At 38.8% G+C, this 24,743-nt stretch overlaps 1 protein-coding gene across 1 annotated transcript in view; it reads right to left on the reverse strand.

Annotated features, from left to right (window-relative positions):
* Nucleotides 1-661: 661 nt before the first annotated feature.
* FASS (tonneau 2 (TON2)) overlaps nt 662-24,743 on the reverse strand; it is a 305,773-nt gene continuing 281,691 nt past the window's right edge. Inside the window, exon 13 of the mRNA XM_089402758.1 lies at nt 662-1,374. Within this exon, the coding sequence (XP_089258884.1) occupies nt 1,128-1,374 (247 nt within the window). The 3' untranslated portion in view covers nt 662-1,127. The remainder of the gene's footprint in view (nt 1,375-24,743) is intronic.

The following is a 24,743-nucleotide window of genomic DNA, read 5'->3' on the forward strand; positions in this document are numbered from 1 at the left end:
TGTATCTTTGGAGAAGTTGAGAGTACAATTTTGTACCAGGCCGGTTACGAGTGGAATTGGCCGATTCAGGCCGGTTTGTACTGGTTAGGTACTAAACCAGCAGTGGAATAGGCCAGTTCAGGCCGGTTTGTACCAGTTTGGTACCTAACCGGTACAGACCAGCCGTGTAACCAGGTCAATGGCCAGGGCTATCTGACCAGGAAGTTTGACCGCTTAACAGTTCACACCGGGTCGTTTTTGAAACTATGGTTGCAATGAGTACATGAACTTATTTTCGATATGGCAATGACACACATTGTGACTCACAAAATGGTCTAGACACTAAAATTAAGATTTGTTTTCGAAGGTAAATGGTGTATATATTATAGTCGATTGTGGAATATTGCTATGCAGCAAGAAATACAAGAGATGGAATCGATGACACCACCTGAGATGAGCTGACAGCAACACCAAAAGCAATGGCTCACCCTTTGAGCACAAACATACCAAATTGCATAGCACACCTGTGCCACTGCTGGATGTGTTCTAGAAATTGAATAAACTCACCTCTCACCAATATAATATGACTTTCGAGTCCTTTCTGACAGAGAGAACCAACTAGTCAGCTGTCCAAAAATATTTACACCAAGGAAAAACACATTCAAAATAACAAAAAGAAACAGAGCATAAAGGAGAGATATTCCTCCCTACTTTGGCATTCGAATAAACATATTAAAAATATTTTACCAGGCAATGTCAGAAGAACTTTTGATGCAAAAGCATGCTACATCAGCATCATGTTCATACCGTTAATACATGTCTAAACAATATATCACCTACTTAATGGTTGGAACAGTATACCCATGAACCCCAAAACCATAGAAACTGCAAATCATACTGGTCAGAGAAGAATGACAATTACATTAGTAAAAACTTCAATTGGCCTTACAGATAGGATTATAGACATCTATTATTTAACATGATACAGACAAAAATAACAGGAAAATTGTACATATGATGAGGATCCAAACAAGCAATCGCTGACAACCAAGGTATATCCAACCACTGTTAGATGTTAGACATAATTTTACTATGTCCCTCGAGATTGTATTCATGATCAAAGGAACATGGCAATGTAGCATGACCTCTTAACAGAGTGATTCATCCTCTGCCTCTTCTTCCTCCTGCAGAAGGTTTTCTCGGTTGTCATGGGCCCAGAATCCACGGACATCTATCAGCATGCTAGCCACAGTGCCTCCTTGTTTGCAAGAGAGTAAATCTGCAAGAGTGATTCTCAAGGGGTCACTAGGTTTGACCATATCCCAGATCTCATCCTTGACATCTTCTATACAGAGATCATAATTTCCACCTTCAATCCATTTTTGATGCACATCCCTGCAAGGTACATAACCAAAAGTCAGATAACGCAAAATCCGTAAACCCTGTAAAGTAATTCACATTCCAAAGAAAACCACAATTTTTAATAATGCCAATTCAATTACTGGAAAGAAAGCCACAGGTATTAATAATGCCAATTGCCAAGTCAATTACTCGAAAGGTAACCGCAGGGTTTAATGATGTCAATTGCCAAGTCAATTACTCAAAAGAAAATCAAAATCTGTAAACCCTGTAATGTAATTCACATTCCAAAGAAAACCACAATTTTTAATAATGCCAATTCAATTACTGGAAAGAAAGCCACAGGTATTAATAATGCCAATTGCCAAGTCAATTACTCGAAAGGTAACCGCAGGGTTTAATAATGTCAATTGCCAAGTCAATTACTCAAAAGAAAACCACAGGTTTTAAGAATGTCAAGTCAATTACTCAAAACAAAGCCACACTATTCGAATACTAAAAATTTATAAATCTATGCCAAATAATCATTGTGATAAAACCACATGTAACTTCTACTTGTCAGCATAAAGGTCATATTGCTATGTGGCACGAAACACCTAAACGTTTTGGAGTTTCCAAAACAGCTAAGTTTAGAAACATCACCTCCCAAAAATGAAGCATCGGCCGACACGTCATATATATATATACATATATATAAGTGAATAACATATTATCTTGCAAGGAAAAAAGGAGTAAGCGTTGATTTTTCATGACTTTCTAATCTGATAATTATTTCTAATGATTCTTTAACCAATTCTTCTTGTGTCACATTTATCATTAAGCAACTACACAGAAAATCCATAGAATTCAAAACTGGCCGGTTAGAACTGTAAATCAGTCAAACAGGCCAAAACATTAGGCAGAGGTACCTAACTGGTACGAAAACCAGTTTTTATGTGTGTGGTATAGGGTTTTGGCATTAAACGGTCGGTTTATAACAGAACCAGTCTGTTTTTCCATAAACCAGTTGGTATCGTCATAAACCAGCGGGTTTATGGCTAGCTCAGCCGCAGACCCCACGCGAGTTGTTTTTTTACTTTTCTGAGCGGTTTTGAGGGAAACTAGGGGCTATTTCCCACCAAAAATAGACCCTCCAAGCCTTTAAAAGGGTGCCTCCCCTTTCATTTGCCTCACACATCCCAACCCCAACAATGATGGCAATCAATGGTAATGTTAAATTCTTAAAGTAAAGGTGGCATTTCCTTTATCTTTCATTTTCATCATTTTACTAAATTTTTAACATTATCATGAAATAACTCAAGATGTTTGAGAGTGGTTTCGACCTCATTGGATTTCATATGGAGAAACTAGATTTTTAGATATCACTCAACATCCAGCAAACTTAATGGTTTACAAGATTTCAATATTTAGGGGATTGCAATGTTTCCAATTGATTTTGTCATGCGTGAGGGTATAAGATTGGCTTTTGATCAAGAGCATGAAGCCCTTTAAGTACCTTGATGTTGGTGCCATCAATTGTTGAACTTTGCTGATGTTGGTGGTATTGCTTGTTGAACTCCTCTACCATGGCCTTAACAAAACACTTCACTCAAATGAAAATAATTGGTTAGGCATGCTAAGCTTTTTCTACTTGTTGCACTCAAATTGTCAAAGCTTCGGGGAAGCGGAAATACCAACTTTTTCAACAAGGATCGGATCACATATCAACAGACCATGTGTCATGGTCATCCCATTCTGCAAGTCATATATTGTAAATGATCTTAGTACAACCTAGATAAGCCTATAATTTGATGACGAATTCCATTCTGGGAGGTTTTTAAACCTCACTAATTACCTGTGCTTTTCGACACGGCTAATCAGAAGAGTTTTTTCCCTCCAGCTTAAACCCCCAAAGCTATGGTGAAATCTATTGTCAAAGTATTAGATGGGTCCTAGTGTTTTAGTCGAGTCTAATGTGAAAGTGGTTTGGAAATAATTTAAGCTAATTGGCTAAATTATTTTATTACAAATCACTCGGTTTACTAAATCATATTGTGTCGCAGATGGATTATGTGTCTTGTGGGTCTAAGACAAATGTGTATTTCCTCTTTGAGTCTTGTAAATAAAAAATCATATGTATTAGAGCGTTGGAAAAATAGTTAATCCCCTCATGTGTAAATTAAATAATTTTTCTGGCAAAATAAAATTAAATCCTAAGCCAGACAATTAATTAATTAGAGTAAAGTTAAATTGTCTTACGAAAATAAATTGTCCAAATGGAAAAATTCGTGGATCTTAAAAAAGTCAATTTTTAAAGGTTCTCCACAAAGGGAATATTATATTTTTCAAGAAAATTTGGACCCTTGGACCTTGGTGGTTAAATCAAAGTCAAATTTTTTAGGAAATTAGCTCACAATAATTAATTTTAAGCTAATTAAAATGGAATTAAATGATAAATTCGAAAATTCTTCAAAAATAAAAAATCAAGAGCCAGGATTAAAAGATCTTGAATTGTTTATCAACGGCCAAGATTATTTTGACAAGGAACAAAGAAACTAGCAGTTATTTTTCTATTTGGAGGATTTATCTATAAAAATTAGAAAGTCAATTGAGTCTCTAGTCATCTTTATCTCTGGCTGGAATTGTTGTTGAAGCATTGTGTAAACTATTGCCCCGTTGGGAACTATTTTTTCTTCCATAATAAAATACTTTGGGGTGCAACACAAAGTGTTCTTGTTTTGTTGATCTATGGTATGTATTGACTACGGGATTCCTATGTGGTGCTTTATGATTATTATTTTGAGACAATACATAGTGTTTGCAGGTACTCAATCATTGGTCTCCAAGTTCACAGCCCGTGGGCAAGGATTACTTTGCTTGGATCTCTAGTTTTTATATGATGGATTTAATCTTTGCCTGGGCTATAGTGATCATTAATTTTTCTGAAACATTTTAGCCATTCTTTAAAGTAAAAAAATATTTCTCAAAATCCATTTGAAAACCCATGTATATTTTGTAAATAAAATTGTAAATTTAAATTGTAATTTATTTTGCTAACTTGAGTTGGGGTTTTAGATTTATTTTGTATATACTTGGGTTTTGGATATCTCTATTTTCATTTTTGCATGCTAGATCAAGGAGTTAAGTGGAAGAAAAGCTAGATCTAGGCCCTTGAGGATAAGAGCTAGTTTCTTGGAATTTTGTGCAGGATTTCCAAGGAAAAAAATTTAGAAAATCAAAGAGTTGAAGCATAAAAAAAAAAATTGGAGCAAAGGTTTTAAACTTTTCAGGGTTTCTAGCCTGGTTCTGCCCTCCTAGCCCCAGCGTCTACCTTTCTGCTCTCTGCGTCTTCATTTAGGGCCTCTATAGGCCTTGTCGTGAGGTTTTGAGGCTTCGGCCTCCCTCCTCCTCTTCTCCTCGGCCCTCTTAGGCTAGCCGTTAGCCTCTCCTCCTATTGGCTTCCATCCTCTCGGCCTCCTTCCCTTGTGACTTCCTCTCCTAACCTTCTCAGCCTCCCCTCTTCCATTTAGCCCTCCTCCCTCGGCCCTCCCTCCTCCTCTTCCTTGGCTGTAATCCTCTAAGGGTATGCAACTCCCTTGTAGAGCCTTTAGGCCCTAGGCATTAGGCCTTGGCCTTAGCTCCCTAACCTTTATTGCCCAAACGCTAGCCATACTGGCAAAGCGTTGGCCCTTCATGGCCATTTTCTCCATCCTTGTGCCCTGATCTATCGCCCTAGCACATTTATCCCCTGAAATTTGCTTCCCTTGACCTTGTTTTCCAATTTTTGGCCTCTTTTGCCCAAAAATTGCCCTGAAACCTTAATCTGAAGTTTTAAGGCTAAATACTTGGCAGTTTTGCAGGATTAAAGTCTCAAAATTCATATCTCGCAAGCGGCAAGGTAATCCCAAAGTTTCAACGATTTTCAACAGTGGGATCTTCAAGGCCTTGGGCTTAGGGTTTGACCTCCAAATCCTTATTTTGCTTCAGTTTCATTATGACAATTAAATTATTAATTTCTAAGCCCTAAAATCATATTCTAATTGGTCAAATCGATTAAAATTGCAAAATCTAAGTTTTCACAAGTTTTGGTCACTTGGACATTTCTAATTTGACCTAGATCTAACATTTTAGATTGCTAGGATTTACTGCATAACTGTGAAATTCAAGTCTGAAATATTTCTAAAGCACATACTTGACAAGGACTAAAATTTTTGAATTTTTAGTTCCCAGCAAAAAACTTACTATTTTTAGACATTTGGGACTAAGTTACCGGAAATGCAGATCCTCGTTTTCAAAACAGAAACGGATACCTTCCTTGTCTAAAACGTTGTAAAAACATTTTTGTGTCATTTCAAAATATCGGAAACTTTGGATTTGGAATTGGATACATTTCCAAGAGTTTTTAATTTTTTGGATATGTTTCATAAATCCAGAAACAGATCCACGAAAATCGTGATCAGAGTCCACCCTTGAAAAGTTAAAAAGCGTGAAAATTTGTATAGCCATACCATAAATACATAATAAAAATGAAGAAATCAGATTTGCAAATAAACTCACTATAAAGTTATAAACACAATCTCATAACGTCTCTTCTAAAACTTTAGAAACAACAACACTCCATATATTTATCAAGGACTCTTACTAATCAAAAAAAGATAGATGTTCAAAAATACAAACAGAAGGGCTTGATGAATATCTTCGTAAAGAGATTTATTCGAGCGATTAATTTTCAGTTTGGTTAAGGTTTTGTTAGTTGTCATTGATTTTGCTCTTGATTTCATAAATCCCCCCAATATAACAAATATTCTCTAGCCAGTATTTGCCCTTCATATGGTCAAGAGACCAAGATGACATTGAGAAGATTAAAATGTTCAAATAGGTCTTGACAGAATATCCCAATGATCCCATGGGCCTTTTAATTGCCATGCAAAGAATAGATACCATCTGCCATGCATGACACATTCTTTGAAGGAGTTGGACCCGAAAACACAAAGGTTGTAGCATTTCTGATTACATTACTAATGATGATGATAATATGTTGAATGTTATAATAATCACTAATGATGATGACAATGTTTATACTGAACCGATGATGATGATTTGTTTATGTTGAATTCATGATGATGATTACATACTTTTCGATATAGAATCTAAATTCTAAAAGATGAATGGTAATATGAAGTTCTTATATATATATATATATATATATATATATATATATCGTTTCTCTGTCGTATCATATCCAGATTTTTTGAAAATTTGTCGTATACATATTCGTTCCTGTATCCGTTTTAGTGCAACTTAGATTTGGGGCAGCATATTCAGTATTTTTAGCTTGTTGATCTGTAACTAATTTACTGTTGTAATTAGTTTATTAGTTCTGAAATTTCTAAGTCACATAAAAATTATTTTTTTCAAGTTTGGTGAAAAAATTATATTTTTAGAAGTATTGGGCAACTATTTTTGGATAGATTAATTTGTTGATCTGTGATTAACTCATTAATGTAATAATCATATCAGATCTGAAAATTGTTAAGTCAAACTCACCAAAAGCCCTAAAATTGAAATTTTTAAGTTCTGGTGCATTTTGCTATTTTTTAGCATATCGACCATCTAACATAGGTAGTTTTATCTTGCTGATCTGTCTTTACTTACTGTTGTAATTTCAAAGTCAAATCTGAAATATCGTTGAATACACCATCGTAAAGTACGCTAAAGAAGCTAATTTACATTGTTGGTCAAATTGAAAATTTTATGTTTCAATATATTGAGTGAGTTTCGTCATTTGAAGTAGTTTATGCATTGTTGCTAAACATTGAAAAATCTGAATTTTCTGTAGTATTGCTGATATAAATTGTCATAAATTTGTGATCAGCATCTTGATTGACTATTTTTAGCATTTGGCATCTTGGGTTACTTGGTATCTTGTGAAATATTGTTGAAATTTGCACTTGTATCTGTAAGCAATTTATCTTGTTTAAGATTGCAACTTACTATTGTTAAGTACTCTTAAAAAAATTCTAATTAAGTACTTAAACAACTTAAGAAAATCTTAACTCAAGATAAATCTCACCCATAATCTATTGCATAATCATATTAGATTTAGATTGCATTAATAATTTACCTCCTAGCATAAGCTAGGTTGATAGAGACATAGGACAACCCTTCTTATCTAGCTTGAGGGGCCTCGGCAACTCTTCGGTGGTTAACATGGTGACCTTGCAGTCGTTGGAGCCACAGTCTCTGCAACGCTGGAGGCATCGAGTGATGGAAGCCTAAAAGAAGGTATCGTTAATCAAGCCCTAGCCTGCTTCCTATTAGCCTCCTTCCTACAACGTACCTTGGAGCCCAACTTCAAAATAGTTAAGGGAAGGTTACACTTGGACTAGGCATTTAAGTAAAATTTGCCAAGATCACTATATCTCACATAGGTTCTAGGATTTGTGTATCATATAGGTTAGTCAACCATTCAAGCAACAAGTGTCCATCTGATCATTTGGTTTCAATTTATAAGAAGCAAGAATTTGTGACTCCATTAAGGCACAGGTCTCATAATAGAAAATCTAATCTAATCAATAATCTTGTTTAATTTCAACCAAGTCGCTAGGCCACTCACCCATGTCTCCCAAGTAAGTTGATTCTCAACTTGCTTTCCTTCCCTTCATTCCATAGGGACTACCCCCCATAGCCTATTGTTGGGAGATAGCTAGAACACAATGGGCGGGGATCATAGTGACAACCCCCGTCTTGAGCGTTGTCGCAGTGCCTATACAATCCGAGCGACAACATTTTTTGGCATCGTTGCCGGGGACGAGTTTGTTCAGTGCTGGGGTTTAAAACATTCTATCATCTTGTGATCTTCCATCCTTCATTTGTCCCGCCAATGCCACAACATTTTTGGCGTCATTGTCAGAGACCAATTCATTGGACCTTGGTGTTGACGACATTCTCATTAACCTTTGTAATCCTTTAATCCATTTTCATCTTCTTGAAACTGCATTCACTAATCTCCTTATTTCCTTATTCACTCCTCTATTTGCACTTTAGCACCCGTACATTTGGGTCAATTTCCCGTTTGGGTGGCGACTCCACTGTTTCATCCATTCACAAAGGCTTACATTAGAAAGAATCACGGTAGCTTGTTTAACCCTATTCTCAGAGCTCGATTAAATAAATTACATTCTAGTAAGCATTCATTTTTCTCACACATGAAGCCTTCCCTGATATCCACCTGTTTTTTCTTGACTAACTTTTCAATTTTTTGCCTTCTAGATTTTGGAGACAGATTCATGTTCAAGTGGCGACTCCACTTCTTTCATTTTTTGACAGAATTTCTACTAGAGACTCGCTTCTTTTGTATCTCTTGATTTTCTTGAACAAGGATCTCTCTCTCTAACATCCATTAGCTTCCCTTTCCCCTTGAGCAAGTCATCATGGATGACTTGTCTGTCCCTTTTCGTTGTACTAACACTCAAGGTTATCCTCATGAAGACAAGGATAAACAATTAATAGAGATCATTAAAAGTATGCAAGTTAAGAGGAATAATCAATCTATTCATATGAAAAATTTCATAAAGAAGATACAAGAGAATCAATTACACCATGTTAATGATCAAGAAGCACCATATCGTAGCTATTATGATCACTGTCATGATGAATCCGCTTGTGCCATCGCAAGAAGAGTCCTCGATAGTGGAAAGGCAGGAACTAGTAGCCAAATTAATCATTTTGACAATAGAAAAGAAAATGATAAGCAGGAATGTTGTCGCGGTGCATGTACAATCCGAGCGACAACACTACCAAATTATAAGGTTGAGAAGATGAACTCCACTCAAACCAAAATCATAGGTTAGGCATGCTATACTTTTTCAATTTCTACCATATTATAAGGTTGAGCAATCCAAGTCTAAAGACTTTGAGCTAGATGATCTTTATGTAGCGCTTGTTGATGATCCCATTACTAGTATTGTTGTATCAATGATGAGTTTCATGAGTGATCATCTTCATCACTGATTTGTAGTGTTGATATCTAATTTTTCTTCTACTACTACTACTACTAATAAGGTTGCATAGGTGTCTAAGGAGTCCTTAGATTTTGAGCTAGATGATGTTTATCTAGGTTATGTTGATGATCCCATATCTAGAAGTGGTGATGAGTTTGACCATGATCAAGAGTGATCACGTTGATCATTGATATATAGACTTGTTGTAGGCCAGTGGCCCCATAGCTTGTAGCATTGTTTTGTGACTCTAGAGCCCTCATTAATTATGTGTTTTGTTGTTGATATGTATTGCACTTGATATCATTTTGATATATTCATCTTTACATGGTATATAGATGAGCAAACTTTGTATATTTTGTCTCTATTGATTTGGAATCATGGTTTTATATCTTAAAAAAATATATATCATTTCTTGTATTTTTTTAAAGACTAGTTAATTGAGATCCAACCTTTTCGGTTTTTCCAATTTCGATTCAAAAATCGGTTTGATAGGTGGACCAATCCAGTGATCGGTTCTGATTTTGAATACTATGAAAAAATCACAACAATGAAACAATAATGACAATAGGATCTTGAAGAGACCCAAACATGAGACAAAATTTTACTTTGGGAAAACCCTCTTCTAGGGAAAAGCCCAGCAAGCTTTTCTTAGAGAAATTATCCAATTCAACAGGAGATATTGAAAATAATAGCAAGAAAAGGGTTCCTTGATGTATGCCTTAATCATAGGAGCCAAAACGAGTTTCATCTTTGGCATGCTCGAGCTTATAAAAAAGAGTAGTCCAAGATGAGTTATGAAGAAGTTAACCAATGCGTTGAAATACAAGGTCAAGTTAATTTGTCTTCTAGTGTGAGTTGTATTGGTAATAGGACAAAGAGTTGAGTTAGCCTCCTAAAATTTAGGAAGGACAGGTTAACACTAGCAGTGAGCCTTTGTTAACTTATGAACCACAAGTTCGACTTGCGTAATATAGAAATCACTAATTTTAACCATTTGAATTGCCTTAAAGGAGGAATGAAGGCACACATTTAATCATTGTTTTAGTGAGCACGAGTTGGTGAGACTAAGCAACAGGAAGCACGAGTTTGTGTGTGGAGCTTGCGAGAGAAGGAGAATGAGTCTAGGAGAGGCTTGTGGGAGTTTGAAGGAGGATGAATTCCTTGGGTTAGGAGGCAAGGATCAAGGTACAAGCAAGCATGTTCCAGCTTAGTGTAAGCAGGGAGAACATTCTTGTTCTCTAATGAAACTTTATTGTATTGTAAGATATCCATTGAATATTCCTCTTCAATAATAAAATTCTCTTTAACAATGATCCGAATTGGATCCATGAAGAATTAACAAAGAACCATGACTGTATCAGGTCAGGACAAACTTCAAAGAATTAAGAGCAGCGATCAGAAACACCTCTAAACAGTCGCAGTTAGCATCCATCGTGGAACGACAAGGACCTCGGTCAAAGTGCGCTGACCGACGCCCATGGAGACTGCACAGGAGGCGAAACTAACCCCTGGGAAGCCCGGATTGGGAAAAGGAGGCAGTTTTTGATAACCCCTCGAGAAGGAGAGGCCTCGAGCGCTCAGTCACATGAGAGCCAGGAAAACCGTGGGGAAAAAGGCTAAAGGCAAAGGCGGGACCCGTGCTCCAAAAACCAGCGGTATTTATCGAGGGCAACCTTAAGCGGTAAGCAGATTTGGCGAAAACAGAGCGATTCCACTCAGCCCCCAACGCGTGGCAAGCAGAGGAGAGAGAAAACCGCCGCTCATCCCGCACTAACGGTCGAGCAAGTCAACTGCACGAAATGAGCGAATGGCGTCGGATCTAGGGGATCCAGATCTAACGGCTGAGATCGCGCCCGATGGGAAAGTCAGAATTGACAGGGGATTAAGCCGCGATCTATAAGAATTTGACGTCCGATTTGACTGCCAAGGTGGCGGATGACTCATTCCACGACGTAACCGAAAAACCAAACCGACGAAGCAAGCTGGCGCAGTTGCAGGAGGACAAGTGGCCACTCCCTGTGAGCCTGATGATGACGCCGAGACAGGGAACTCCAAGCGAAGTTGTAGTAGGCGATTCGACAGAGGTGGAAGGGGAATCGAACAACCATGAGATCGAATGGCTTTAAAGCCATGCACAGACAAAGCAGAAGACACCGAACACCGAAAGGAAGACGGAGAAGAAAAGGAAGAAGACAAAGAAAACGAAGAAAAGACAGTGAAGCAAAAAGCAGAAAGAACACAGAGGGTCGAACTAACCAAAGGCAGCGTCGAGCGCCAGAGAGCTTGAGAGATTTAAGCCATCCCTGAGAGGATCTGTCAGGACTGAGCACCACATTGGGCTCCTTCCATTAAAAACCAGAGAGGTCAAAGAGCTAGTAAAGAAAAGACTCTGTGCACTCTAGTGGCTTGGGGCATCCAAGAACCACCCTGCCAAGCAAATTCTGTTTCAGGAGACTCATATTGAGCTCCTTCATTGTAATTCTCTACTTCAAGACACAATAAAAGAAGGCCACCACTGAGAGTTGGACCGGAGATGTAGCCCTGGAGGATAGGGTGAACTCCTTATTAATTTCTTGTGTTCTTGTATTTGCTTACTGTGTTTCTCTGTTGTTTTCCATATTTCCAGTGTCTATGTATTTTGCAATCTGATCGATCCGTTGCCTAAAATAACATAGACACACACCAGCACATGAGTCTGTAATACCTTCAATTAATAATTCTTAACTGAGATCACTCATAGGGTGATTTTCAGATCAAGTGGTATTAGAGCTTTAGGCTGTAAGGTTAGACAAGCTTGTGTTGGTTTAGCTATTGAATGCTCACTAGATCAAAGCTCAAATTAGGAGAAGGAGAGTTGGTCAAAACTAATCCTGAAATTGGGAGAGTCTATCCTTGGAAGACAATGTCAGAGGAAGGTTCTGTGGGGCCAGACCCTCAATTCATAGAAAGTTTCCTAGCTATAAAGTCCATGGTAGAAGAAATGTATAGGGACTTTAGAAAGCATAAGGATGAAGATTCATCAGGTTCTAAACAAGACAAAGAAGAAGATGAGTCTCACTTCCATGACCACTCCAAAGAAAAAGGGAAAGAGGAAAACTTCCTCACACCTCCTAATAGCCCTGTGCATAATAAGAAAGCATCTTTGATTAAGCTAGATGTTAAATTTGATTCGCCTATATATGATGGAAAATTAAATGTTGAAAAGTTGGACAATTGGATTAGACAAATTGAGGTTTATTGCAGAGTACAAAACATCGACTCGGGCAAGAGCAAAATTCAGCTGGCAAGCCTACGCCTAGGAGGCACTGCCTTGGTTTGGAGGGAAGGCAGAACCCACGTTGATAGGAAAAGACATGGTAAGACCATATCTGTCTGGAGTGAATTTGTTTCTACAATCAAAAAGCAGTTCTATCCATTGGCCTACATGCAACAAGCCATGATGAGTTGGCAAACTCTTCGGCAGTTGAAAGGGCAAAGTGTGCAAGAGTACACTCAAGAATTTAGAAAGAGAGCATTGATTCTAGGAATCTTATTAGACTCACCAGAGACTCTTTTGAAGTACATTGGTGGTCTACACAGCGACATGAGGCATACCATTCTCATGTTTAATCCCACTAGTATAGATGAGGTATCTGTACAAGCTACTCATCTAGAAGCTAGAGGAAAGAATGGAAATCCAGAAGTTGGGGGACCAACCCAACCCACTACAAGCAAGAGCAAGGAAAAAAGAAAGCAGAAGTGGAAAGCAAGGAAGGCTAACACTGCACAGAAAAGCAAAGCTTCATGCACTCACTGTAAAAAGGATGGGCATGATGATGAGCATTGTTGGATTCTACATCCAGAGCTAAGACCTAAGAAGTTCAAGGGCAAGAAGAAGAAGATTGTTGCAACTATTCAGAAAGATTTGGGGTCAAACTCGGGAGATGAAACAACCATTGCAGCCACAGGTATAAAAGGTAAGAATTCTAAAGCATCTACTAGTAATTCTGCTCAATCTGTTATTGATGAAGAAAATGAGAGAAAAAGACATGAGCTTTTCCATATTCGAGTTGTTTCCAAATATCAAAAGATTGATACTTTGTTTGTTAGTGGCTCACATGTAAATTTAATTTCTGAAGCAATTGTAAAGAAATTTGGATTAGCAACTACACCTCACAAGAAACCATACCCATTAGGATGGTTGAATGATAAAGCACAACTACAAGTGACTAGACAGTGCAAACTCAAGTTTTCTTTTGGGTCAACATTTGTAGATGAGGTTGAGTTACACATAATTCCTTTGGATATATGTGGAATTGTTTTAGGAAGCCCTTACTTGTACGATAGAAAAGCTATTTTCTATAGAGCTGAGAACAAGTATCTACTTGTTAAAAATGGAATCGAATACTTTGTAAGAGCTCATAAGCTCAAGAATAATTATACTCTCATAAACTGAGGGTAGATGAAAAGAATGATAAATTCATGCAAACAATTCTTACTCATGGTTGTAAAGGAAAAAAACCTGATAAAGCCAATGTATGTGAGGGTTGTAATGCTAAACAGCAAGCTGATATAGAAAAAGTTGTTTCAAAACCTAAAGGTCTGCCACTCAAAAAGGAAATAGTACATGATATTATTTTGCAGCAAGATGCTCCATTGCCTAACATTGGAATATACAGGTTGTCTGCTTTCGAGAATGATGAAATCAAGAAACAGGTGCAGGAGTTGCTCGAGAAGGGGTTCATCAGGCCTAGCACATCACCATGTGGGTCACCAATCGTTTTGGTGAGAAAGAAAGATGGTTCGTGGAGAATGTGCATTGACTACCGAGCACTGAATAAGATAACCATCAAAAATCGTTATCCCCTTCCTCGCGTAGATGATCTTTTAGATCAATTGAAAGAAGTTGTTTAATTCACCAAGCTAGACTTGCACAGTGGATACCATCAGGTCAGAGTTGCAGAACAAGATGCACGGAAGACTGCTTTCAAAACAAAGCAGGGATTGTATGAGTGGCTGGTTATGCCTTTTGGCTTAACTAATGCTCCTGCTACTTTCATGAGATTAATGAACGATGTACTCGGACCTTTTCTTTATGATTTTGTTATTGTGTATCTGGATGACATTCTGATTTTTAGTAAAACGTGGGAAGAACACTTAAAGCATGTTAAACAGACACTATATGTTTTGAAAAGAGAAAAACTTCATGTTAAACTCTCAAAATGTGAATTTGGCAAAACATCTCTAAATTATTTGGTTCATATAGTAGAGGGTGGTGAATTGAAGATAGATCCCTCTAAAGTGGCAGTCATTGTAAACTGGCCTAAACCCAAGTCTATTACAAAAGTCAGAAGCTTCTTAGCAGCAGCACAATATTGGAGGAAGTTCATTTCTAAGTTTTCCTCAATTGTAGCTCCCTTACATGCTTTAACAAGATTGAACAAGGTGTTTCAGTGGGGAGGCAAACATCAGAAAGCCTTCGACACCTTGAAAGAAAATATTAGTACAACACCTGTACTAACACTGTCTGATCTGCAAAGACCATTTGAGATCCAAACATATGCCAGTGACTATGCCATGGGAGCAATGTTGACACAACACAATAAAACCATATGTTATCATTCTGAGACTTTTAATCCTGCAGTAGCTAAGTATCCTACATATGATAAAGAATTGTATGCATTAGTTTAGAGTGTGAAAAAGTGGAAACATTACTTAATGGGAAAAGAGACAGTAATACATACTGATCATCAACCACTTCAATATCTACATTCTCAAACTAAGTTGCAATAATCAAGACATTATAGATGGATGGGTTTCTTACAACAGTTTCATTTAGTCATCAGATATAAAAAGGGCATACATAACAAAGTTGCAGACATGTTATCTAGACCCATTATAAATGCATCTACTATACTTAAGCATAATTCTATGCTACATGAAAACTACATTGAACAATATGCTCAAGATATAGACTTTAAAGATGTATATGCAACTTTGAGTCAAGGCAAAAGAGTAGAAGAATTGAATTATCATGTAAAGGACCAACTCTTATACCATTGTGGGAAACTTTGCATTCCACAAACTAAGAGAGTAAAGATAATTAGAGAAGCACACACTTCTCTGATATCAGGTCACTTTGGGGTAAGAAAAACAGTTGCACAGCTGCAAAGATTTTGTTATTGGCCAAAAATGAATGAGACAGTTTCTAGATATGTAAGAGGGTGTACAGTGTGCTAAAAGCAAGCCCAGCAATAGAAAACTAGGCATGGACCTTCTCACCCTTGGGAAAGTGTTTCCATGGATTTCGTTGTGGGACTACCTAAATCTAGAAAAGGTCATGATTATCTATATGTTGTTGTGGATAGGTTCAGCAAAATGCGTATTTTGATACCTTGTAATAAACAGATTACAGCTGAACAAACTGCAAAACTGTTCTTTGAACATGTATGGGTTCATTTTGGATTACCCACTTCTATTGTATCTGATCGAGACACCCGATTTGTGGGGAAGTTTTGGTCAAGTCTGTGAGCACTGATGGACACCAAACTAAAGAAAAGCACAGCTTTTCATCCACAAACTGATGGCCAGATAGAAGTAGTTAACAGGACAGTGATCCAGTTACTCAGAAGATATTGCAGCAAACATCCTAAGCTTTGGGATGAACACTTGTGTTATGTGCAGCATGCTTACAATAGACCAAAACATTCTTCTACACAGAGATCTCCTTTTGAGCCCTATTTTGGGTTCACACCAAGGTCTCCTTTGATTTTGTCTTTGGTAAAGATACCACAGTTGATGGACACAGTGATGTGGACAAGGCAACTAGGTTCATTGAACAAATCCAGGAGATCCACCAGGCAGTACAGGAACAGCTGGAAAAAAGCCAAGCCAAATACAAGGCTAGGCATGACAAGCATCGGATGGAGCATAGTTTCCAAGTTGGTGACCAGGTTTCGCTGTATATCAACAAGGACAGGATGCAAGGTGAAGGTAAGAAGCTAAAGCCTATCAGGTATGGACCTTTCGAAATACTTGAGAAGATTGGTGAGAATGCTTTTCGCCTTGATCTACTAGCTTACATGCACATCTACTCAGTTGTAAATGCAGATTGCTTGAGATTGTTTGAACCCTCACTGATTGAGGATCCTTAAGAGCAAAGTCAGTTGCCTTCTATTGATGACCTACTACCTGAATATCTTAATGAATTATAGGAAGACAGTGCTGGACAGGAAGGTGAGGACGACGCGCAGGGGAGATGTTGAGTACATTAGGATTGGGCTCAAAGGTTCAAAGCTGAGCAGTGCAAAGTGGATTGAGATTGGACAAGTGAGAAAACAATACCCTCACTTAATCAATGCTTGAAAACCAACTTTTGGTGGTCCAAAAGCTTTTTCAGTGGGAAGGCCGTGATCCGAATTGAATCCATGAAGAATTAATAGAGAACCATGACTATATCAAGTCAGGATAGACTTCAAAGAATTAAGAGCAGTGATCAAAAACACCTCTAAACAGTGGCAGTTAGCAGCAAGCGTGGAACGACGAAGACCTTGGCCAAAGCACGCTGACCAAGGCCCATGGAGACTGTGCAGGAGGCGAAACTAGCCCCTGGGAAGCCCGGATTGGGAAAAAAGGTTAGGCAAAACCCCTCGAGAAGGAGAGGCCTCGAGTGCTCGAGCTGGGAAAACCATGGGGAAAAAGGTTAAAGGAAAAGGCAGGACCCACACTCCAAAAATCGACGGTATTTATCGAGGGCACCCTTGGGCGGTAAGAAAATTTGGCGAAAACGGAGCAATTCCACTCAACGCCCGACACGTGGCAAGTGGAGGAGAGAGAAAATTTCTACTCATCACGTGCTAACAGTCGAGCAAGTCAACCACGCGAAATGAGCGAATGGTGTCGGATTTAGTGGATCTAGATCTAACGACTGAGATCACGCCCAATGGGAAAGCCGGAATTGACAGGGGATTAAGCCGCGATCTATAAGAATTTGACGTCCGATTTGACTGCCAAGGTGGCAGATGACTCATTCCACGACGTAACTAAAAAACCGAACCGACAAAGCAAGCTGGCGCAGTTGCAGGAGGACAAGTGGCCACTCCCTGTGAGCCTGATGATGACGCCGAGACAAGGAACTCCAAGCGAAGTTGTAGCAGGCGATCCGACGAAGGTGGAAGGGGAATCGAACAGCCATGAGATCGAATGGCTTTAAAGCCATGCACAGACAAAGCAGAAGACACCGAACACTAAGAGGAAGACGGAGAAGAAAAGGAAGAAGACAGAGAAAATGAAGAAAAGACAGTGAAGCAAAAAAGCAGAAAGAAGACAGAGGGCCGAGCTGACCAAAGGCAGTGTCGAGCGCCAAAGAGCTTGAGAGATTCAAGCCATCCCTGAGAGGATCTGTCAGGACTGAGCACCACATTGGGCTTCTTCCATTAAAGACCAGAGAGGTCAAAGAGCTGGTAAGGAAAAGAGTCTGTGCACTCTAGTGGCTTGGGGCATCCAAGAACCACCCTACCAAGCAAACTCTATTTCAGGAGACTCATATTGAGCTCCTTCATTGTAATTATTTGCTTCAAGACACAATAAAAGAAGGCCACCAATAAGAGTTGGACCAGAGATGTAGCCTTGGAGGATAGGGTGAACTCCTTATCAATTTCTTGTGTTCTTGTATTTGCTTACTGTGTTTCTCTGTTGTTTTCCATATTTCCAGTGTCTATGTATTTTGCAATCTGATCGATCCGTTGCCTAAAATAACATAGACACACACCAGTGCATGAGTCTGTAATACCTTCAATTAATAATTCTTAACTAAGATCACTCAGAGGGTGATTTTCAGATCAAACAAGCAGAGGGTTTTCCTAGTTGGGTTCCCCTAGACAATTTTGTGTTGTTGAAAAGTGTGAATGTTCTTCTATTTTTGTTCCTTTTCTGCTGCAAAATTTAGTAGAGAAATTTTGCATTCCTATGAGAAGAAATTATATTTCAGATTGCTCATATTAGCTAATCATAATTTTGTGGCTTTTCTATAGATGCAATCTGACCTTTCCAATTAAAATAAAGTCAAACTGACCAAAAACAAGACCCACAAAATCTAGGCAAACTTTTGCTTAGAGATTTCAGTGAACTCTAGTCAATTAGGTCGAATTTCGGCCTCCTGCTCCTCCACAAAAAATTCAGCCAGACACCCAACGAAATGCTCAAAAAAATTCTGACCTTTCTCCACACATGTCAGTGAAACAGAGTCAAAACAAAGATAAGATGCTTGGTCAATGCTTGGGCTAGTCTGGTCAAACTTCGGATTGTTTCTCTCCTTTCTTCTTCGCATAGATGAACAACAAATATGATGCTTGAGTGATCTGAATTTTTCATTTGAGGAGGACGAGTAGCATACATATACTCATCTTATGAGCCCAAATAGGTGTGACAAATACGTTAGCCGACTTGACTTTGTGGAGACAAATAATTTATATTTCAAAAATTTAATTTCCCTCTTTTGAAGCCAACATGAAATACAATTCATATTTATCATTTCTTTTGATTTTTGGAGGGCTAAAATAAATTATGAAAACCGACCACAGCTACAAAAGTCAACACTCCCTCTTAGCTAGGGAGGTATTCATAGTAACTTCTTCAATGATCTCTTGTTGAAAATTTTCTCCATCCCAACAAAAGGTTGAATGAGCTAGTTATGTTGATATATCCATCCACTTCATGTTTTATACCAGAACTATGTGGAAAGCATACTGCATCAACGTCATGCAAAGGAATCTAGTCACCCATTAGACACATCCCCTTTGCAAATGGATCTAGTCACCCAATAGCCAAAGGCCTTCTAGGGTCCCACTCCTCATTCACCATTTATTCAAGTTGTCCCCTAGAACCTGGTTAACACCTATGACCTATGGTGAAACCCTGTTAACACCTATGACCTATGGTGAAACCCTGATCTATTGACATTCCTACATGCCAATTGCATGGTAACATACGTACCCGATGCTATAGGCACTCACTCAACCCACTAGCCAAATAAACCATTCGCAATATGGTCTGGTAACCCCTAACTGAGGGAGCACTCCGATCCTTGATGCTATTTGGGCCATTATCCCTAGCCACATTACATGGCCCCTAGTCAATACCTTTGACCTATCAATATCCTGACCTAGGGAGAATGTCTGCCCCTTAATGCTTAACCAAGGAAAGCATCCTCAAGCACTCCAAGATTGTCCCTGAAGTATACAAACTTCATCCTGGGACAAAGCCTTTGTGAGAATGTCAATATCTTGCTCGTCTGTAGAAATGCATTGGAACCTCACTGCATGGAAAATTTTAGCGGCTAATATTTGCGAGTGGGCTATTTTTCCATGATTTTTCCAAAAAAAGAATTGCCAATTTCCATTTTTTATAAAAATGATTTGACAAATTTTACAATATAAAATTATTTTACCTTAAAAATCGCGAACTTTATATAGAGAGTATGTATAAAATCATTATAAAATTGAATAATTTTACAAATACATCAATAAACATTTTATAGTTTGCATATTAGGGACTAGTGAGATTCGCCAATGTTCTTAAACTACAAGATAATTTTCCATCCTTTTCCCGGTGTCCCAGATGTAGTGGTACCATGATCTCGATGTGCTTTGAGTTGTCAGCACGGTCACCTCCTGCACCTAATCAAACAATCCTAGTGAGAAGCTTTTGAAGCTACATTGCTTCACAACTCGCTAAACTAGCTGAAATATACTCGGCCTCCACAGTCTCAAGTGTGACAGATGTCTGCTTCCTACCCTAGCAGAATCTAAATTGAATCATCATCATGATGTGCTCTTCTTGTCTTCAACACTCTCTACCTAATCTGACTTTGTATATCCTTGCAGTTGTAATTCATCATTTTAGACATGTATCATGTTGGTACCTCAACACATGTTGCGTTGCATGCCTCGGCTCAACCATAAACTGGTCGACTTCCTTCAGTAGATCCATCATCACAACTGCTTTCCGGTCACCCAGACAGTTCTTGTTGTGGTCATCCTAGATGCTCCCCCTACCACTTGGCTTCTTTTGATTGGTAACCATGTGAGTGGCCATGGATTGGTTGTCCATCCTCCAGAATCTCTGAAGGATCATAATAATATGCTTCCCTTGACCAAGGAAGATCTCACCCAACTTCTGCCACACTTCTAGTCCCAAGAAGTAATGCATTAAATCAAGATCCCTCATCTCGAACTCAAATTTCAATTCCCTCTATCACTGAAGCAGAGCTTGACTGCTCCCTCTATCACGAAAGCAAATCCTCCTGCCACTGTTGCTTGTTCTGATACATGAGTCCTTCTGCTCCCATTAGAAACAAGTCATATGATAACAAGATCAACCAAGACTCACCATATATCCATCCATGCCCAAGGTTCATAGAAAGCCTTATTTATTCTACAAACATGAGATTCCCTCTCATGTACCTCAAAACCCTAAGGTAGCTCTATGTACACTTCTTCCTCAATTACTCCATTGAAGAAAGTTGTCTTTACATCCATCTAATGTAATCTCCAATCCATGACAGAAGTAATAGAAATAATAACTCTAATAGAAGTGTACTTGGTAACTGGAGCAAATGTCACTTCATGCTCATTTCCCTCTTTATATGAGATCCCTCTTAAGTCTTGCTTTGTAATTCTCTTTATTGCCATCTATTGCACACTTCATCTTGAAGATCCACTTGGAAGTCACCACTCACTTCTCATTGGCACAATTTCCTTCATCATGGCATCTTTCAAACTTGTTGGCATGCCTACTTCCTAGGAGGTGTTCTGGTCATTAGGCACGATGTTAGTACAATTTCTCCCTCTAAAACACAAATCACTAATCCTGAGAGAATCCTCTTGTCACAAACTTTGCTTTGTTCTCTCAATGCTGCCATCTGCTACTAGAGCCCTGGCATCCTTCGCCATGTACTTGCAACCCTCACTTAAGAGGTCATGGAAGAAACAATTATAACCCAAAAAAAGAAACAAAGACAAGAGGCTAACTTAATAATAAAGTGATAAAGCAATAATCAAGGAAGAAAGATATAAATACTTACCTTTTGAGGATTGTAGGGAATTGTCAACTCCCTCTAGATCCTTGCCTTCTTGCATAAAACATTGAATTCCATCTGCAAACTCATCATCCTCATCCTCATCATTGGCAACTAGGGCCAAGCTCCACATGGGTCATCTTATTTATGACAGCTGATATTTTTCTTGGATTCCTCTCTCCGAGAAGTGTAGGATTGATCTAAAGAACATCTGATTCTGACATGTACAAATGAAGTTATGAATTTATTTTGATTATGGTCAAATTGTCAAGGTCAGACAGCAAACTTATGTAGGCTCAGAAGCCCAATAGTGACATCTATTCATCCTCAACGTTGCATATAAATAGAAGGTGACTTAGCCTCATTTGGACACACTCATCTTCACACTTCTCTCTCCCTCTCTCTCCCCTCATTGATTGGGTCCGGATTTCTGGGCCTCTCTCTCTCCACACATCCAAAATTTCCAGAGGCCAAAATTTCAGGAGACCGAATTTCTGGATAGTTTGACCAAGCATTGACCAGCATGCATTGACCTCCTTTGACTGTGTTTTTATGAGGGTTATCTCTGTTTGAGCATGCCGCATTTCTAGGCACAAAAATCGAGGCTAAACGTTCACTTTGACCAGCGTTGACTGTAGTTAGGGCTAACCGCAGGTTGGTTGTTTGACCAGATTTCGACTGGCCTATTTTTGGGTTGTTTTGAGGGTTGATTCATCTTAATGTTTGGAGGTCGAAGTTGACTGAAGTTGACCAATTAGTTGAGGATCAAATCTGCCCTGTTGACCAGCGTTGACTTTTCTGGTAGGGCTCTTTTGCTGCTATCATAAATTATCAGATTTGTAAATTGTACTATCTCTCTCTGATGAACTATTGAAGACTATAAGAAGAATTGATCAAGGGTTTCCCCACATTGAGGTTTGTCCTTGGCTGGTGCCACATCTGGTGTCCTCTTGTCTTGGCTTGTCTTTTGTTGTTTATGTTTATGTTCTATCTGTGTTTTACTATCCTGTTGATATGATTGCTAAACTGGATATTGATATTGGGCTAATTAAGAAATTGAAGTAAAATTGCTCTAAAGCATAGAAAATGCCATTGTTGCCTAAATTAACATGGTATCAGAGGTGAGGTGAAGACAAAGCCCAAGCAAGAGTGAAAGAACAATCACCAAAGGTAGTTGGACAAGGACAAAAGGTTCAATGGGTTCCTCATCCTACTTCCCAGCTAAAGACAAGCTCCATGATAAATCCGATTATCATGGAGAGAAGATGTCTCTTGATTTGACCTTGGAAGAGAAAGAAGTGATGGACTATGTGCAGGGTAAAATCCCTAAACCTCCTTCAAATGCATCGGCTGCTGCGAAGACCAAGTACAATAGGGCTGAAGTCAAAGCAAAGACGATTATGAGGAATTCCATTGACAAGCATCTGGTGGCCTACATCTTCGAATTTAAGACCTCCAAGGAGATCTACGATAGGTTGGTCAGCATGTTCAAGGTTAGTAATGCTAATCAAATTCTATTTCTCAAGAATAAGTTGAAGGATATTAAGAAAGGCAAGGACGAGGATATTCAATCCTATTTCTTGAGGATAATTGAGATCAAGAATGATCTACTCTCGATTAGAGAAGTCATTCCTGACAGGGAACTTACTCTCACCAACCTTGGAGGACTCACACCTGAGTGGTATGTATTTAGAACCACTGTCCTCAACAATGATCGAATTCCAAGGTTTAAAGAATTGATGTGGAGATGCATTCAAGAAGAAACAAGAATGGTGGAGCAAGAAATGCCTTCTAATAGAAGAAACCCCATTGCATTCTCTGCTCATGCCAAAAGGAGAAATAATGGAAGGTCTAAAGGTCATTTCCATGGAAAGCCTGGATCTTAAAGAGAAAAGAAGGGCAGGTGCTTTGTGTGCAATAAATTTGGCCACTATGCAAGGGAGTGTCCAAATAGAAGTGCCACATCGCATGATGATGATCATAATCATTCCAAGGGCAACTTCAACAACAACAATCAAAGGAATGGCAAGTCCAATGGCAAAGGAAAAAGGAATGTGGGACATCAAGGAAATGGTCGACCCTCCAAGAGATCAAGGAACTCCAGGTATGAAGAATCGAATGTTGTTAAGAATAAGCAAAAAGAGTACTATCTTCTATCGGCCCTCTCCACTGCCTCTCCTCCAGACACTTTGGGAAATTGGATGATTGATAGTGGTGCCTCAAGGCACTTCACCGAATATAAGGAAGCCCTCTCTAATCTGATAGAAAAGGATACAAACTTGGAGATCATCCTTGGAGACGATGCCACCTATTCCGTGAAGGGAGTAGGAAATGTTAGCCTTCTATTGAATCAAGGTAACACTATTCATTTGTAAGAAGTATTATATGTACCTGATCTCAAGAAGAACCTGGTGTCCATTTCAGCCATGGAGGACAAAGGATTCAAGGTGGCATTCATCAATGGAAAGGTACATGTTTGGAAAAGAAATTTTAAAGATGCTTTTACTCTTGGGTTCAGGGTTGACACTTTCTATCAAGTTGGAGGAAGTCCATTGGGAGCCATGTCTTGCGACACATCTCTACAATCTGAACTATGGCACTGGAAGTTCACCCATCTTCATTATAAGGCCCTAATCGATGTGAGACAGATGGTGACAGGTATGATCGAGTTCAAAGTAGAGCATGAAGGTGTATGTCCGGGATGTGTCGAAGGAAAACTTACAAGGGGACCATTCCCCTCAATTGATCCACTCTGACATATCCGGTATGATGCCCGTAAACTCTTTGGGAGGATAATTATATTATCTCACCTTTACGGATGATTATTCTCGCAAGACTTGGATCTACTTCTTGAAGAAGAAGGATGAAGTGTTCACCTAGTTCCGACATTTCAGAGCCTTGATCGAAAATCAATTCGAGAAGAAAAGCAAGATATTGAGGACTGATAATGGGACTGAGTACGAATCTAATGAATTCCAAGATTATTGCAGAGAAGCTGGTATTAAGAGGGAGACTACAACACCATACACCCCCGAGCAGAATGGTGTGGCTGAAAGGAAAAATCGCTCTATTGTAGAAGTTGTTCGTGCCATGCTTCATGATGAAGGCCTTCCGAAGTTCCTATGGGCAGACGCTGCAAATACCGTCGTGTATGTTCAAAACCAATGACCTCATTAGGCATTGGTCTCCAAGACTCCCAAAGAAATGTTCACTGGTAAGAAACCCAATGTCTCTCATTTTAGAATTTTTGGAAGTCCAGTATATTTTCATCTGACGAAAGAGAAAAGAATCAAATTGGGTGCATCTAGGAAGAAAGGAATCTTTGTGGGCTATAGTCAAAATTCCAAGGGATATAGAATTTATTTGGT

This window comes from Pinus tabuliformis, chromosome 2_1 (assembly GCF_031772625.1).
Source record: "Pinus tabuliformis cultivar Carrire ecotype Pingquan chromosome 2_1, CPIR1, whole genome shotgun sequence".
In the NCBI taxonomy this organism is placed as follows: domain Eukaryota; kingdom Viridiplantae; phylum Streptophyta; class Pinopsida; order Pinales; family Pinaceae; genus Pinus; species Pinus tabuliformis.